Here is a 16,115-nt window from a genome sequence, read left to right as displayed (position 1 = left end):
GTTGCTGTGAGCTGTAATGCCACAGCACTCTACCCAGGGGGACAGCTTGAGGCTCTGTCTCAAAAAAAAAAAAAAAAAAAAGAACTATTGGCTGGGTATGGTAGCTCATGCCTATAATCCTAGCACTCTGGGAGGCTGAGGTGAATTGTGTGAGCTTAGGAGTTTGAGACCAACCCTGTCTCTAAAAATAGCCAGGTGTTAGGGCAGGCGCCTGTAGTCCCAGCTACTCGGGAGGCTGAGGCAAGATGGTTGCTTGAGCCCAAGAGACTGATGTTTCTGTGAGCTACAATGCCACCTCACTCTCCCAGGGGCAACAAAATCAGACTGTGTTTCAAAGAAAAAAAAGTTTCTTTTTATTATATGCTATGTTTTGCTAATGAATGTGAGTTATTTTGGTAGAGATTGTAAAATACAGTCAAGTCATGTTGATGGAAAAATTTTTTTCTTACAGTGTGTTTGTTAATTCTAGTAGTTATTATTTGAATCTGTGAAGTGACATCTTACAAAGTATCATTTAGACCCATGATTCTTACCAGAATTAAAGAATTAAACCACCCATGAGTGTATTTTCTTTTCTTTTTATAGGAAAAACAGTTCTAATAGTTTAAATCGAATGAATGGTGTTATGTTTCCTGGCAATTCACCAAGCTATACTGAGAGGTGAGGTTATTGATTCTTAATATCCAGTTGTCATTGTGTTTAGCTTGGGCTGGGTTCTAACCCACCACCCTCCGTGTATGTGGCTGGTGCTGTTACCACAGTGCTATGGGTGCCGAGCCAGATTCTTAATACCCAAAGAGTGTGCATTTTCCTGATCCTGAGTAGCAGGCTTAATGTACTTTCTAAAAAGTTTGCATTTATGGAAGATACAGGGTATACCACACAATTAATTTAGTAAGGTATGGATCTGAAAATAAACACAGCAAATACTCAATGTGACATGTTCATATAAATATACTATGGGACATATGATGACTTTTTTACAGAGGTGGAAAATGATGCTCATTTATTTTATTATAGGTCTAATATAAATGGGCCTGGAACACCCAGGCCACTTAATAGACCGAAGGTTTCTTTGTCAGCCCCCATGACAACAAATGGTTTACCTGAGAGCACAGACAACAAAGAGTCAAACTTACAGCCAAATGAAGAGAAAAATCACAGGTTTGTATGTGTTTTTATATTAAAAACAAAAGTTTTCATAAAAAGTGAACATTTATCAATGATTTTTAACATTATTTACTGTTTATAATATACTATCCTGAGGGATAGAACAAAGTTTTTATGTGGTATGTAGGGACTGTGGCTTCTGTTTACAGCGTTAGCAGAGGATGGGACATAGAACAGACTTTAAATCTGCTACTCTAGAAAGATTGTTTAAATAGGATTTAAAGAACCTAAAGGAGTTGTGGTGTTTTTTAATTGTGAAAGGTACTTAAAAGAGAAAAGATTTTTATAAGTGAGTTGAAGTTTGGGAATAGTTTCTCATTGTAGTTACAAAAAAACCTTTTATTCCAAATTTTCTCTTTTTAAAAACTTTTTTTACATTTTCTTTTCTTTCTAAATTTTTTTCTTTTTTTTTTTTTTTTTGCAGTTTTTGGCCAGGGCTGGGTTTGAACCCACCACCTCTGGTATATGGGGCCAGTGCCATACTCCTTTGAGCCACAGGCACTGCCCCCTTTTATTTTCTTTGCTGTCAAAATATACTAGTAGACATGTAAGTTTATCAGACTTAACCTCCGTAGACCTTGAATTTTGCAAGGTCTTAGCTGGGTACATGGAGAGAGAATGAAGTTCATATCAAGTAACTGGCACGCAGCTTCATTTGCTTTCTAACCTGGGTCATTTGCTGAGGATAGAGTCAGCCATCCTCCTCAAAAATGGCTAAGAAAAGTATAAAGCATTAAATCAATGCCAAAGGTATATTCTACCCCCCTCTAATCTTTCTCTCTTACCCAGATTTTCTCTATATCAGTAAGAGGACTCTGTTTACGTGAAAGACTTGTAGTTTTATTACTGGAGAATATTCAAATTAACTGTCGAATTGCACAGAAACATCAGTGTAACTTGCTGACTAGGTCCTAATTGGAAAACAGTTTAGTTTGTCTTAAAATTGTTCTCTTGTGTTTTTCTTTGATCATTGAAGTTATAATTTGACACTAAGAGAATTTTAGAAGTATTAGACCTTAAAAATGAAAATGTAGAAGATGAGGAAATCTTATTAATGACACTTTAAAAAAACATTTACAGTGACTTTTCGACATCTGAATCTGAAGTTTCCTCAGTGAGCCCTATAAAAAATAAACATCCAGATGAAGATGCTGTGGAAGCTGAGGGGCATGAGGTCAAAAGACTCAGATTTGACAAAGAAAGTGAAGTCAGAGAAACGGCCAGTCAAACAACTGCCGGGGAAAGTTCCTCAGTTATGGTAGAAGAAACAGAAGCAGCATCTTCATCTCAGGATAAAGACAAAGAAAGTAGTTGTACCAGGCAGCATTGTACAGAAGACGACGAAGAAGAGGATGAAGAGGAAGAAGAAGGTATTTAGAGACCATCTGTAAAAGGGTGGAGTAAGGAGATCCTCAAATTCTTGTACTTCATTTTTTTTTTTTCGTGAAAGAGTTTAACATAACGGAGCTCCTTATAATGCAGATGTTGGGCTTTTCTCCCACCTGTATGTAGTTGCTGCAGAATTTCAGGGGATAGGATTTGAACTATAGAATATCAGAATTCATGAAACTTACTGTGGAGGTATTTTGAAAATAAAATTTAACTACAACAACATTTGCTTATTTTTAGAGTCTTTTATGACATCAAGAGAAATGATTCCAGAAAGAAAAAATCAAGAAAAAGAATCTGATGATGCCTTAACTGTGAATGAAGAGACTTCTGAGGAAAATAATCAAATGGAGGAATCGGATCTGTCTCAAGCTGAGAAAGATTTACTACATTCTGAAGGTAGTGAAAACACAGGCCCTGTAAGTAGTAGTTCTTCTGACTGCCATGAAACAGAAGAATTATTAATAGGATCCAATTCCAGTAAAACTGGAGAGATTTTTTCAGAATCATCCATCGAAAATGATGACGAAGCTACAGAAGTCACAGATGAACCAATGGAACAAGACTAACTATTTAGAAACATTTAGATGCAGTATTTTACATACAGTTCTGGTTTTAACACTGTATAAAACTTTTCTGTAAAAGTGGACCTTAGTTTTACAAGAGAAGCAGGTTGTAAAATAAAGAGTTGTACATGTAAGAACTGTGAATATCAGCTCCTCTGGGTCCTGCTTACCGCTGACTTTTTTTTGGTTTGGTCAAATCAGTGGTTTGTGTATAGATTTTTTTTTTTTAATTTAGAATTAAAGTTTTTAAACTGGAAAGTAATTATAATTTTGAAAATTTTTTGGGATTATCACATTTAGTTTAAATATATGCAAGAAAACTTTTTTGTCTTGTCTCTTTCTGACAGCTCTAGCAGTTTTCATATTTCAGTCATAGTTTCGGCATTTTAACATGTGAATTATAGGGTTTCATGCTGGTTTCCAGATTTTATTGTTTGACTATGTACAAGGGAACTTTATGTCATATATACATATATATAATATTCTAAGGGGGGAAATGTTATATTTTTCTGTTTCTATAAGAGATGAATACAATGGATACTTTTTCTATTGGTAATGATTGAGTTCACCTCTTTCAGAAGACATTTTCTTTCTCTTCTGAGTAATTGAAATAAAATCTGGCCCTAGTGAAACCCTGGAAATCTTAAGTCTGTTGAAATACCAGGTTAAACACATTCCAAGAGATCTGTTCAAACTGAAATTCTTTTGTATAACTTCTGAGGTGCCTGAGAAAAAAAGGCTTCATTATTTATGAGAAAATGTGCTTTATCTTGGAAATTGCATTCAAACAGTAGCTTACTATTTTGTAGAATGAATGCTTATGAAGCTGACACGAGAGACCATCTCAGAAGAACCTGGCAGGTTCCTTGACTTTTTGCTTGCTTTTCTGAACATTGTGAATATTACACATTTTTTTCTAAATTATTCTAGGGTATGCAAATGTCAATGGTATGAAACACCACTGTACTGGAAGAATTAATATATTACTTTAGTAATGTACCTGAGCTAAATGACTGAAGCTTTAGGGGTGCATAGAAACCACCATGATTTGTATAACATTTTGAAGTGAATTAAATATTTTTGAACATGCTTCTTCGACAGCCAGTGTTATATTTTTCAGATCAACACAAAGCACAATGGTTACTCTAAACTCAATATTTTCAAATTCACATATTTAAAGTCATGCAAGCGGCAACTTCCCTGTCAAAATTACTGGCTGCCAAATTTATACCTGTTTCTTCAGCTGTACCTTTTGATATTTAGAATTTTTAAATTTCTGTAAAGTAGATTTTGTAGACTGTAATGTGTTCGCTGCCTTTGTGAAGCGGTATATAATTGTATAATTTCTGTGTGTAAACTGAATGCTTGGGCTTTCAATACAGTATTCATATAAAGCAATAAATATTAATGTTATGAAATATTTGAGTACATTTTTATCAAAATATAAAAGAATCCCTTTTTTAGTTTCAGATACCTGAAGTACACAGATGAACTTATAAAACTGATGCAAACAGTTTCTGACAGTGTAATATGCTTTGGGTGTTGGGGAGGGGGGACAACCACAAGTTTTGCGTTTTGACTACTTAAATTGCTATGACTAAAAACACCTAAATGATTGGGCTCCATTTATGTTTGTAGGGTTAAATATACTACTTACTGACTGACTTTCAGGTTCACAGTAGGTAGATTTATGAATGAATATGTGTAATAGTTGGAATAAAAACTAAATACTGATTTAGTATATCCAAGAGGGGAGAGAAATAAAATATTGTAAATTTTTAAAGATTTTTGTTGTTGTTGGCAAAATTTAAAAACGAAGCAAATTTTAAATGTGACATTCATTTGTAGTGTCCTATTTTACTTTGTTGAGGTATGTTTTGCCAATGAGAACAGATTTTAAACATTTTAAGTTTAGAAATTTTGAAATTTTCTTTAGAATATTTATGAAATTATTGTCAATAAACCTATTCTTTAAGATCCTGTGACCTTTTGATATTTTTTGTTTTAATTGTAGTCCCATGGACCATTTGTAGACAAATCAGTTTACTTTCTTTTGGTTTTTAAGTTAAAGGCTTAGTTTAGCATCATGACTTTTAAGGTCTGTGGATTTATTTGTAAACTTGCAATTGCTATTTTTGCAAGGACAAATGTATTTCTTTATTAAATAAAGTACAATAATGGTGAATGTACCAAAATGACATCACTTAACTCTATGAGAGACCTACATTTTAATCTATAGTTTTAATATTTATTAGCTATTCTTACGTTGATCATAGATCAAACTTGTTGCTGTTTATACAGATAATTGTAGAGTGCTCATGGAATATCTATAGGGTAGGTGGAATACTTCGTAGGTAAACTGGGAAGCCTTGTTCAGCTGGTTTTAGATAATGCCATTCAGAAGTAAAGTACCACAAATAATGCAAAGGTGCACTTAACAAGGACTTTGGTTAATGAAGGTGTCTGTTTAATAGTAAATGACTTGTGAGCTTTTAAAAGGCTAATATTAGGCATGTTTTCCTAACACACGTCAAGCAAAGTCCTGTTAAAAGATCATTTAAGAATGAAGACCTCCATGATTAAAGATACTTTGGTTTTAACCTTGAGCAGATTGCTTACCCGTTAACTCTATAGACTGTAACCCAACATGTAAAAAGAATGGGAAGATGCTGATGAGGAAATTGAGAATATATATGTAATATTTTTTTAGCACTTTTCCCTTTTAAAAAAATGAAAACATTATCGTGAATTTGTAAAAAAAAAAAAAAAAAATTATCTTTTCAGTCTGAAAATGTAGCAGACCAGAAATAAGTAGTGAAAATGTCACGTTTTAAATGTTGATTATTAGATCAATTTAATCTGCTTGGGGTTGATTGTAACTACATCTTTCAAAAGTGTTTCTGAAGCAGTGGAATTGCTGCTTAGGGACCCATAACCCTCTGGCTGGGAAAAGGCACCTCAGAAATCCTGGGCCAGCAGATGTGGCCTGTTAAAATTGAGGTTTAGAGTATTTTATTTTGCTGGTGTAGATAGGCATGTATTTATGCATTTTTGCATTTGTAAAATCAGCAGTTTTTCAAATAATGTAAATGTAATATACTAGTTTACTTATAAAGGTACTTGGGCAGAATCTAAAGCTGCTATAATGTTTGATTATGAAAAAAATGTAACTTGTGGTAAGGATGAAAATGCAACTTGTAGAACCAAAGGAAATAAAAATTTGGGTAGTGTTTTCAATTGTCTTCTGAACAGGAGTTTCTTGAATACATTGGTTTTGATAAAATGAAGGTCAGTTCTCTTGAGATTTGTGCTAATCATAAAATGGATGAATGCAAAAAACACCTTGTAATTTCATATGGAATCATTAAAATTAGGTTTACTGGGTTATTGGCCTAATAAGAATGATAGTATGTATTGGTTAGAATACATCTACTATTTCACATTAAAAAAAAAAATCCGTACACTTCAGAATTTTATTTCAACTTGGAGCCTAGATTACTTTGCCAAATAAATGTATTATTTTCATAATGCAATAAAATATAAATTAGAAGAATTATCTTCATGTGTGGAATTACTTTATTTGCCATAATGGTTCACCCTCTCTCCCTGCCTACCTCAGAAAGTCAAGGATCCACAAGCATTTTCAAATCTAACAGGGAGGAGACAATGGGTGGCTTTATTGGGGCTATTTCCCAAGTGGTAATATAATAGGGTGTTAGAGCAGAGAGGCTGTGTCTGAGTTGAGTTGTGGTTCTTTGCTGGGCAACTCAAGACTGATTTCTGACACAAATCTGAGGTTTGGACTTAAGTAAAAATTTCTCTATTGGCATGATTAGGCACTACCCTACATGGCACACTCTGTAGTATTTGTGTTAGAATTATATTAGAAATCCTTCTTTCAGACAAGTACATGGTAAGAAATGTAGAATTAACCCAAAGTGGAGAGGGGGATTGTGTCTTCAAATCTAGATTCCCGTTGCTTTGTGCGTGTCACTGGCTCTAAACTTGGAGGAGATGGAGTACTTGTCAGCAGCTTTCTGGGCTTAAATATTTTTGAGTTTCAGCCTCTCATTCTTGTTTATCTTTGTGGCTACTGAATTATATTTACTAAATGGTATAATGAATACAGAATTTGGGGCTAAGGATAGGAAGACTGATTCTCCTATTGTAAATAAGAAGATGTGTGAACTTCTCTATCTAAAATGAAGAGTATAACTACTCCCTTCTAGCAGTTTGAGAACAATTATTTATTTGAGACAAAATCTCACTCTGTCATCTGGGTAGGGTGCTTTGGCATCATGACTCAGGGCAGCCTCAAGTTCCTGAGTTTGAGCAATCCTTTTGCCTCAGCCTCCCAAATAGCTGGAACTATAGGCACCTGCCACAGGCCCAGATACTTTTTCTATCTTTAGTAGAGACGGAGTTTTGCTCTTTCTCAGGCTGTTCTCAGGTGACCATCCATCTGAGCCTCCCAAAGTTGCTGGGATTACAGGCATGAGCCACCGTGCCCAGCTTAGAACAGTAATTTTAGTTTAAAATTTAGCAGTGGAGTTTGTGGTCGTTGGATTTACTTACAAAGTTTCGGGTCTGTCTTCCCCCCAAATAATGCATTTTTTAAAACCAACATAGAAAAATGTTGGCAGTTCCCCATTTACTGGTCTGTAAGCTCACGTAACCTCACAGGCTAGCCTCTTGCTTGTCAAGTGGTAACACAAGTGGGCTGCATGGTTAGCGATTACAAAATCCCTTTTGGATTCTTAAGTTTGCCCACTTCGAGAGTTCAACCTTGAAGCTTTTCTCGGCTGCCACGTTTATGGGTTTGAAAGTAGTACATGTTGTTGGATGTCCTTGACAGGAAATCAGTGGGCAGTTGTACTGTGTATCATCAGGAAATGGACAGATTCCTCCTTTATTGGGGTGACCCATAGAGAGCATGACATACCCTCATCTGGGAGAGAATAGCTTCTACAAGCAGGAGGTTGTGTCCTAAAACCACTGAAGTCCTGCTTTAGGCATGGTATATTGGTGGTAGGTCAGTGATACAGCAAGAAATTTTTTGCAGTTGAGTAGGCTTTGGGGAGCTTTTAATTCTGCTTAAATGTTGAGAATTTGGAGATATGGTTTTAGCATTCTGCCTTCATTTTGGATCAAGCCTTTTTCACCATATTGCATGCAGTGCTACAGAATGGAAGGGTATTGTGTATTTAGGAATGCCCTCAGTTTCCTGCTTTCAACTTGGGTGGGTGGCTAAAATTAAGTCACTTGTTTGGAATTCAGAATAACAGTTTCTCATGTAAATTATTTAAAATGTGGCTAACTTTCAGGCCATTATATAAGAAGTTGTTTAGGCCAGGTGTGGTGGCTCATGCTTATAATCCTAGCAGTCTGGGAGGGGGAGGCAAGCAGATTGCTTGAGCTGGGGAGTTTGAGACCAGCTGGAGCAAGAGTTGAGACCCAGTCTCTAGAAATAGCCAGGCGTTTGGGTGGACACTTGTAATCGCAGCTACTTGGGAGGCTGAGTCAAGAAAATCACTTGAGCCCAAGAATTTGAGGCACTCTAACGAAGGCAGCAAAGTAAGACTCTTGTCTCAAAAAAAAAAAAAAGTCTCTAATGTGGGTGTAGTATAATTCAAGTTAAGTGTAGCAGTTGTGAAGTTTCTATTGAAAAAATGTCGGCCAGTTTGTGGGTTTGTCAAAGAATGCCTCTTAGCAGTGAGAGTGAGGACTCAGCAGGTGGAAGTGTGTCAGGGAGGATCCAGCGGCTCACCAATTAAGTTTTTTAAAAGTCAGGGATTTAACATTACTAAATATGGCTCAGTATTTGCTGATTGAGAGTGCAGGAGAATTTGCAGTCTTGGCATCATGATGCTTCATTCTTGTATTTGGTATTAAAAGTGTATCCAGGCATAGGAGGTGGTGATATTTTCTTTCTTTGAGATAGAGTCTCAAGCTGCCACGGTAGAGTGCTGTGGCTCATAGCTCACAGCAACCTCAGAACAGCAACCCCAAATTCTTGAGCATAAGTGAGTCTCTTGCCTCAGCCTCCCAAGTAGCTGGGACTATAGGCGCCCACCACGACGTCCAGCTATTTTTTGTTGCAGTTGTCATTTAGCAGGCCTGAGCCGGGCTTGAATCTGCCAGCCTCAGTGTTTGTGGCTGGTGCTGTACTCACTGAGCTACGGGCACTAAGCTGGGGATAAATACATTTCCAGTATATTTCATAAGTTTTTTTTCTAAAGAATAATAGTGCACAGGAAGGATTCTAGGTGTTTGTGTGTTCAGTTTGAATTTCATGGTAATCATGGTTATTCAATTTCATCTATGCCAACAAATGGAGGTATGAAGAGGTACCCACAACAACCATCTGTATGCAGGGAGCGTGCAAGCATTGGTCTCTTGTTAGGTGGCAACTTTTATGAGTTGCTGTATATTTTGAGGGGTCAACAGAGTAGATTTGGTTTGATTTTGATCTTTAAGGATTTTAGGGCTCGGCGCCTATAGCTCAATGGGCTAAGGCGCCAGCCACGTACACCTAAGGTGGCGGGTTCAAATCCCCAGCCTGGACCCGCCAAACAACAATGATGGCTGCAACCAAAAAATAGCCGGGCGTTGTGGCGGGCGCCTGTGGTCCCAGCTACTTGGGAGGCGGAGGCAGGAGACTCGCTTGAGCCCAGGAGTTGGAGGTTGCTGTGAGCTATAATGCCACGGCACTCTACCCAGGGGGACAGCTTGAGGCTCTGTCTCAAAAAAAAAAAAAAAAAAGGATTTTAGTCACCAGAAGAACAATAAATTTGAGATTTTAACTAAAGGTGGCATGTGACTTGAGATGCAGAGGAGAGCCATGTCAGTTCATTTGTGGCCATCTGAGAAGGCTTCTTGGGTGAGGCAGGGCTCGGCTTGGCCTAAGAGGAGCAGGACAGGCCGGGTGAGGTGGCTCACCGAGGTGGGTGGATCACCTGTGCTCAGAGGTTCGGAGACCAGCATGAGCCAGAGTGAGAGCCAGAGTGAGAGCCAGAGTGAGACCCCGTCTCTACCAAAAATTGCCGGGCGTTCTGGCAGGCGCCTGTAATCCCAGCTACTTGGGAGGCTGAGGCTAGAGAATCAATTAAACCCAGGGACCCAGGGGTTGGCAGAAGTTGCTGTGAGCTATGTACTCTACTGCAGGACACAAAGTGAGACTCTGTCTCCATTAAAAAAAATAATAATAAAAAAGAGGAGCAGGACAGTCGGGGAGGGAGTGTGGTGTAAGGGGCAGAGGCACAGGAGTTGGCACGAGATGGGTGAAGTCACAGCTTCAACTTCCCCAGCTGAGGCATCTAGGGTAAGGCGCAGTATGTCTTTGAGTCTTATTGTTTCTCCTTTTATAAAATGCAGGTAAGAAAGAAAAAACTTTAAAAAGTGCAGGTAATATCTACTTGATAGAATTGTTGGGAGCATTAAGTAAGAATGGGTATAAAGCTAGATCTAGTCCAGCACTTGATGGGGTTTTTTGTTTTGTTTTTTAAGGAAGGAGAGACTTGGAGGGATGAGGGGAAAAATACTCATCAGGGGTTTTATTGCAATCAAAGTCCAGGTTTCAGTCCTCATCAATACGAGGACCACACCAGCAAGCACCGGTTGGATGCTTACTTTATCCTTAGCATGTCATGCATTACTTCATTCAACCTTCCTATCCACCATGAGGAGTTTAATATTCTCGTTTTGTGGATATTTGAGGTAAAGAAAGGCAACTTGGCCCTGGACCTTTGGAAAGCAGGTAATGTGGAAGTCTGGGGCTCAGACTCCAGAGCCCATTATGCTTAGGAGCTGGCTAGTCTTGGAAGGCTTGCAGAATTAGGGTGTGGTGGCCCTGAGGGGTGGGCAGTGGAGACAAAGCCATTCCAGAACATTGAAATTCCTCGTTTCCACGACACACCCCAGCTCCATGGTTTAACACTCCATATCCTCCTCATCTGGCGTCACCTGATCTTTCCAAATGGATTGCCCTTGTTCTTCCAAGTATCTGTTTTTTTAATTTATTTTTAAAGTTAGATAATATACACCTGGCCAAAATCCAAATAGAACAAAAGGATGTAACTAGACTGTTTCTGTCCCACGGCCCTTCCTTTCTCTCCCTCACCCTGCAGAGGGCAGAGCGCCCAGCAGCAAGGTCTTGGAACCAGATTCCCTGGGTTTGAATCTCGGCACTGCTGTTTGCTGGCTTTGTGATTTCTATACAACTAACATACCTCAAAGGGCTATTCGGAGAATTAGCCATTAGAAAGTGACAGCTAGTAAGCCGTAAATACAGATGAGTTCAGAACGTGGCGTTTTACAGAGACGTGCTGTATCTTTCCGGAGAGAATGGCCTTTCTTCCGAGCATGATGCAGTCATCGCTCCCTCTCCATGGCTCCCTGTCCACAGTGAATTGGTGCTGCACCCATTGGGATAAACTTGGTCCTTTTTCCTTTCCTTACTAAATAGATTGTGATAACTTGCAGATCACTATCTAGAAAGTGGCTCCAGTCATTTTAGCAGTTGCAAACTCTTCTGGTACAAACCATCGTTTATTTAACCAGCTCCCCTTTAAGTGACCTTAATGGTATTTCAACCTGCCATTATTTGCTCAATTCAAGCAAGGGTATACCATTATCTCTGGAAACATGCAAGATATTTCTGTAAAATGCCACTTTTGGAACTCCTCTGTATTTAGGGCTTACTAGCTGCCACACACTTTTCTAATAGCTAATCCTCTTAACAGCCCTATGAGGTAGGTACCTCATCCTCTGTCTTACAGACGTCCAGAAATCACACAGCCAGCAAATGGCAGACCTGGGATTCAAACTCAGGGAATTTGGCTCTAGGATCCTTGAACATTGTGCCTACTGGTAAGAGTGCTTGCCTGCAGAGTGAGGACTGGAGGTATTGAGATATTTAAAATCACCCCACCCCCCGACTCAGTGCCCATAGCTCAGTGGTTAGGGCGAAAGCCACATACACCCGGGCTGCTGGCACAGGCCGGCTAAACAACAATGACAAGTGCAGCAAAAAAATATGCGGGCGTTGTGGCAGGTGCCTGTAGTCCCAGCTACTTGGGAGGCTGAGGCAAGAGAATTGCTTAAGCCCAAGAGTTTGAGATTGCTGTGAACTGTGATGCCACAGTACTCTACCAAGGATGACATAGTGAGACTCTGTCTCTTAAAAAAAAAAATTATGGGCGGTGCCTGTGGCTCAGTGAGTAGGATGCCGGCCCCATATACCAAGGGTGGTGGGTTCAAACCTGGCCCCAGCCAAACCGCAACCAAAAAATAGCCAGGCGTGGTGGGCGCCTGTAGTCCCAGCTACTTGGGAGGCTGAGGCAAGAGAATTGCCTTAAGCCCAGGAGTTGAAGGTTGCTGTGAGCTGTGAGCTGTGTGATGCTGCCACAGCACTCTACCGAGGGCAATAAAGTGAGACTCTGTCTCTAACAAACAAAAAAAAATTATTATAATTTTTTTTTTTGAGACAGAGCCTCAAGCTACCCCCCTGGGTAGAGTGCAATGGCATCATGCTCATGGCAACCTCCAACTCCTGGGCTCAAGCGAGTCTCCTGCCTCAGCCTCCCAAGTAGCTGGGACTACAGGCGCCCGCCACAACGCCTGGCCATTTTTGGGTTGCAGCCGTCATTGTTGTTTGGCGGGCCCAGGCTGGGGATTCGAACCCGCCACCTTAGGTGTATGTGGCTGGCGCCTTAGCCGTTTGAGCCACAGGCACTGAGCCAAAAAAATTATTAAGTAATATGTGAAATAGGCACCCTTGCCCCTAGGGATACACGGTGGAGGAGAGGATGGGACATTATCTGGGGGGCAAACCACATACTATATTCCAAGCCATCTAAGATAGCACGACACATCATCATTTTATGTAAAGTAAGAAAATCAGCCACCCAGGGATGTAGGCCGCACGCCTTAGTGACATGCCTTCACAGTGCATGGACCAGTCACAGCTGTCTCTCCTGACTTGACCGTTTTTATTTCCACTGAGGAATGTTGCCGTTTCCCCATTGTTTGCGTTGCTTTGGCTTGTGATGGGTTATCCTGCATTAAACGCAATAGAGCTTCATCTGTTTGTAGATATTTTCCTTTCTTAGGCTCTGCAAAACTCGTAGTTGTTTAGCAAGAAAATATGGAATTCAGTCATCACACAATAATAAATGTCTTACCAATGTCAAATTTACTCCTTGTGCTTTGTTCCCTTGACTTTTAGAAGGACCTGTTAACTTCTTGGCACAATATGGAATCCCAGTGTAATCCCTCTTAAGACATACTCAGTGGGGATTCCTTTTAATATGCATCAGCAGCGCACGCTTCAGCTGGAGTGACAACAGTGGGGACGCACAGCAAAGAACAACTTTTCATGTGCTGCTGTAGTGGGACCGGGACAGAGATGCGTCCAGATTTCCAGGATGATTAAACCAGCATTCCAGAGTCAAACTTCTCAGAAAGAGCCATCAATCAACCCAGGCAGGGATCTCACTTGTTCATCCACGGGTATTTATTAAGTGACTACTTAGGAGTCTGGCCCTGGGGATGGAGCAGTTTAAATAAAGACAAACAAGAAAAAATACATGTAAGATGGTGCTTAGGGCTGTGGACTTAAATAAAACAGGAGAGAAGGAAGGAGTCTGGGGGAAGAGGAGTTTGATTTCAAATTAAGTGTCTCTGAAATGACAATTTATGTCGAGTGTGGTGGTTGTCCCTTTCAGAGTGACTCAGTTCCCTGTAAGGCAGCGACTGTTAGTCTGAGAATGCACTTACATCTTGAATTATGTGTAATTCTTTGATCTCTCTTCATCGTACTCATGCACTTTCTTTCTCTTGTAGAGACAGGGGTTCACTTTGTCGCCCAGGCTGCAGTGAAGTGTTGTCATCATAGTTCCCTGCAGCCTTGAACTCCTGGCCTCAAGTGACCATCCTGTTTTTTCATTCCAAAATGCTGGGATTATAGGCATGAGCTGTTGCACCCAGCCTCATGCCTTTTGAATTAATAACTAGATTTTGCTTCTTCATAATGTAACTTAGTTGTTTTCCACTGCACCAAAGCAGGTATTCAGAGATACTTTATTTTTCTTTTTGAGACAGTCTCCCTATGTCACCCTTGGTAGAGTGCCGTAGCGTCACAGCTCACAGCAATCTCAAACTCTTGGGCTTAAGTGATTCTCTTGCCTCAGCCTCCCAAGTAGCTGGGACTACAGGCACCCACCACAATGCCGGGCTATTTTTTTGTTGTTGCAGTTGTCATTGTTGATTTTAGCTGGCCTGAGCTGGGTTCAAACTCGCCAGCCTCCATGTATGTGGCTGGGGCCTTACCTCTGAGCTACAGGTATGGCCTCAGAGATACATTTTTTAAAAATATGTAGAAATCGGTGATGTCTGTAGCTAAGTAGGTAGGGCAACTGCCACATACACTGAGGCTGGCGGGCCAGCTAAAACAACAATGACAACTGCAACAAAAAAATAGCTGGGTGTTGTGGCAGGCACCTGTAGTCCCAGCTACTTGGGAGGCTGAGGCAAGAGAATCACTTAAGCCCTAGAGTTTGAAGTTGTGAGCTGTGACGCCACGACACTCTACCAAGGGCGACATAGTGAGACTTTGTCTCAAAAAAAAATGTAGAAACACACGTATTTATGAGCATGTTATCACATTCTTTACATATCCCCAACCCTCACCCCCACCTGGGTGTTCATATGCACCTGGAACATTGCTCAATGTTTGTTAAACGAACAAGATAAATCATTCTTTGTTTTTAGTCTCAGAGCTTGGCAAATGCCTGTGGGGCCAGCTACCCAGGAGGCTGGGGCAGGAGGATTGCTGGAGCCCAGGAGTTTCAGGCTATAGTGTGCAGTGATTGTGCCTACTGCACTCTGGCCTGGGCAACAGTCTAAGACCCCATCTCTTAAAGAAAAGGAAAGAAAAAATATATATAGTTCTATTTCCTTTTGTTGCACTACACAAAAGCAGCAGTGGCGTACTAACACGCTGTCCACCTTGCTTTGTTCCCTTAACGTCTCCTGCTGCTCAGTCCACACTCTCTGTAGGCGCTTGTTCTTCATACAGTGGGTGTATTCTTGACTAGTTTTCAATCTTTGGTACGTACAGTAATGCAGTAGTGAATAAGCTTGTAAATATGTTACTTGATCTGTGCACAGCAGCATGGGTAGGGTGGATTCCCAGAAGTGAGATCCTGTCCAGCGATAACTGCATCAGTCATCTGGGTGTCCTGTCAAGTTCTCCTCAGGGCTTATGCCCTTCTCTTCTCCACCAGCTGTGTGCAGTGGTGCCTGTTTCCCACGGGCTCACCAACAATGTTGTCATTTTTACCAATTTAAGGGATACTCGTATTTTTGTGTGGTCCCTCTGTTTTGTCCTTTACCTATTTTCCAATTGGGTTTTTGTTTTTTTTCTTTACAGTTTCTAGAAAATTTTAGACTTTTTCTTTTTAAAATGGGTCTCCCTCTGTTGCCCCGCTAGTGCAGTCACATCATCATAGCTCACTTCTGTGACGCATCCAGTGACCCCACATGATGCTCACTGATCCTCCTGCCCCATCTTCCTGGGTAACTGGGACTGCACGCGCCACACCTGGCTAATTTTTCAGTGGTTGTGGATGTTGATTTATTTTTAGAATGAATTCTCCCATTTTAAGTTAAATGTTTTCACTTCTTACATTTAATATTCAGTCTGCTTAGAGTTCTTTTCATCCTGATGTGTAGGATGAGGTTTGGATTTCACTTTGTCTTTATCGCCCGATACAATTTATTAAGAACCTCATCTTGGGTTGGGCACCGTACCTCAGTGAGTGGGGTGCTGGCCACATGCACCGAAGCTAGTGGGTTTGAGCCTGGCCCGGGCTGCTAAACAACAATGACAACTGCAGTCAAAAAATAGCCAGGCATTATGGTGGCCACCTATAGTCCCAGCTACTCAGAAGGTTGAGGCAAGAGAATCGCTAAGCCCAAGAGTTTTTTTTT

General features: G+C 40.3%; 1 protein-coding gene across 1 annotated transcript in view; it reads left to right on the top strand.

Annotated features, from left to right (window-relative positions):
* PPP4R2 (protein phosphatase 4 regulatory subunit 2) overlaps window positions 1–4,545 on the top strand; it is a 54,652-nt gene extending 50,107 nt beyond the window's left edge. Inside the window, exons 6-9 of the mRNA XM_003785491.3 lie at window positions 586–660; window positions 1,021–1,164; window positions 2,251–2,540; window positions 2,800–4,545. Of these exons, the coding sequence (XP_003785539.1) occupies window positions 586–660; window positions 1,021–1,164; window positions 2,251–2,540; window positions 2,800–3,128 (838 nt within the window). The 3' untranslated portion in view covers window positions 3,129–4,545. The remainder of the gene's footprint in view (window positions 1–585; window positions 661–1,020; window positions 1,165–2,250; window positions 2,541–2,799) is intronic.
* Window positions 4,546–16,115: the final 11,570 nt, after the last annotated feature.

The sequence above is a fragment of the Otolemur garnettii genome, unplaced genomic scaffold (genome assembly GCF_000181295.1).
Source record: "Otolemur garnettii isolate 467f Iridium unplaced genomic scaffold, OtoGar3 scaffold00015, whole genome shotgun sequence".
Classification (NCBI taxonomy): domain Eukaryota; kingdom Metazoa; phylum Chordata; class Mammalia; order Primates; family Galagidae; genus Otolemur; species Otolemur garnettii.
This window is presented reverse-complemented; position numbering and strand designations above follow the sequence as displayed.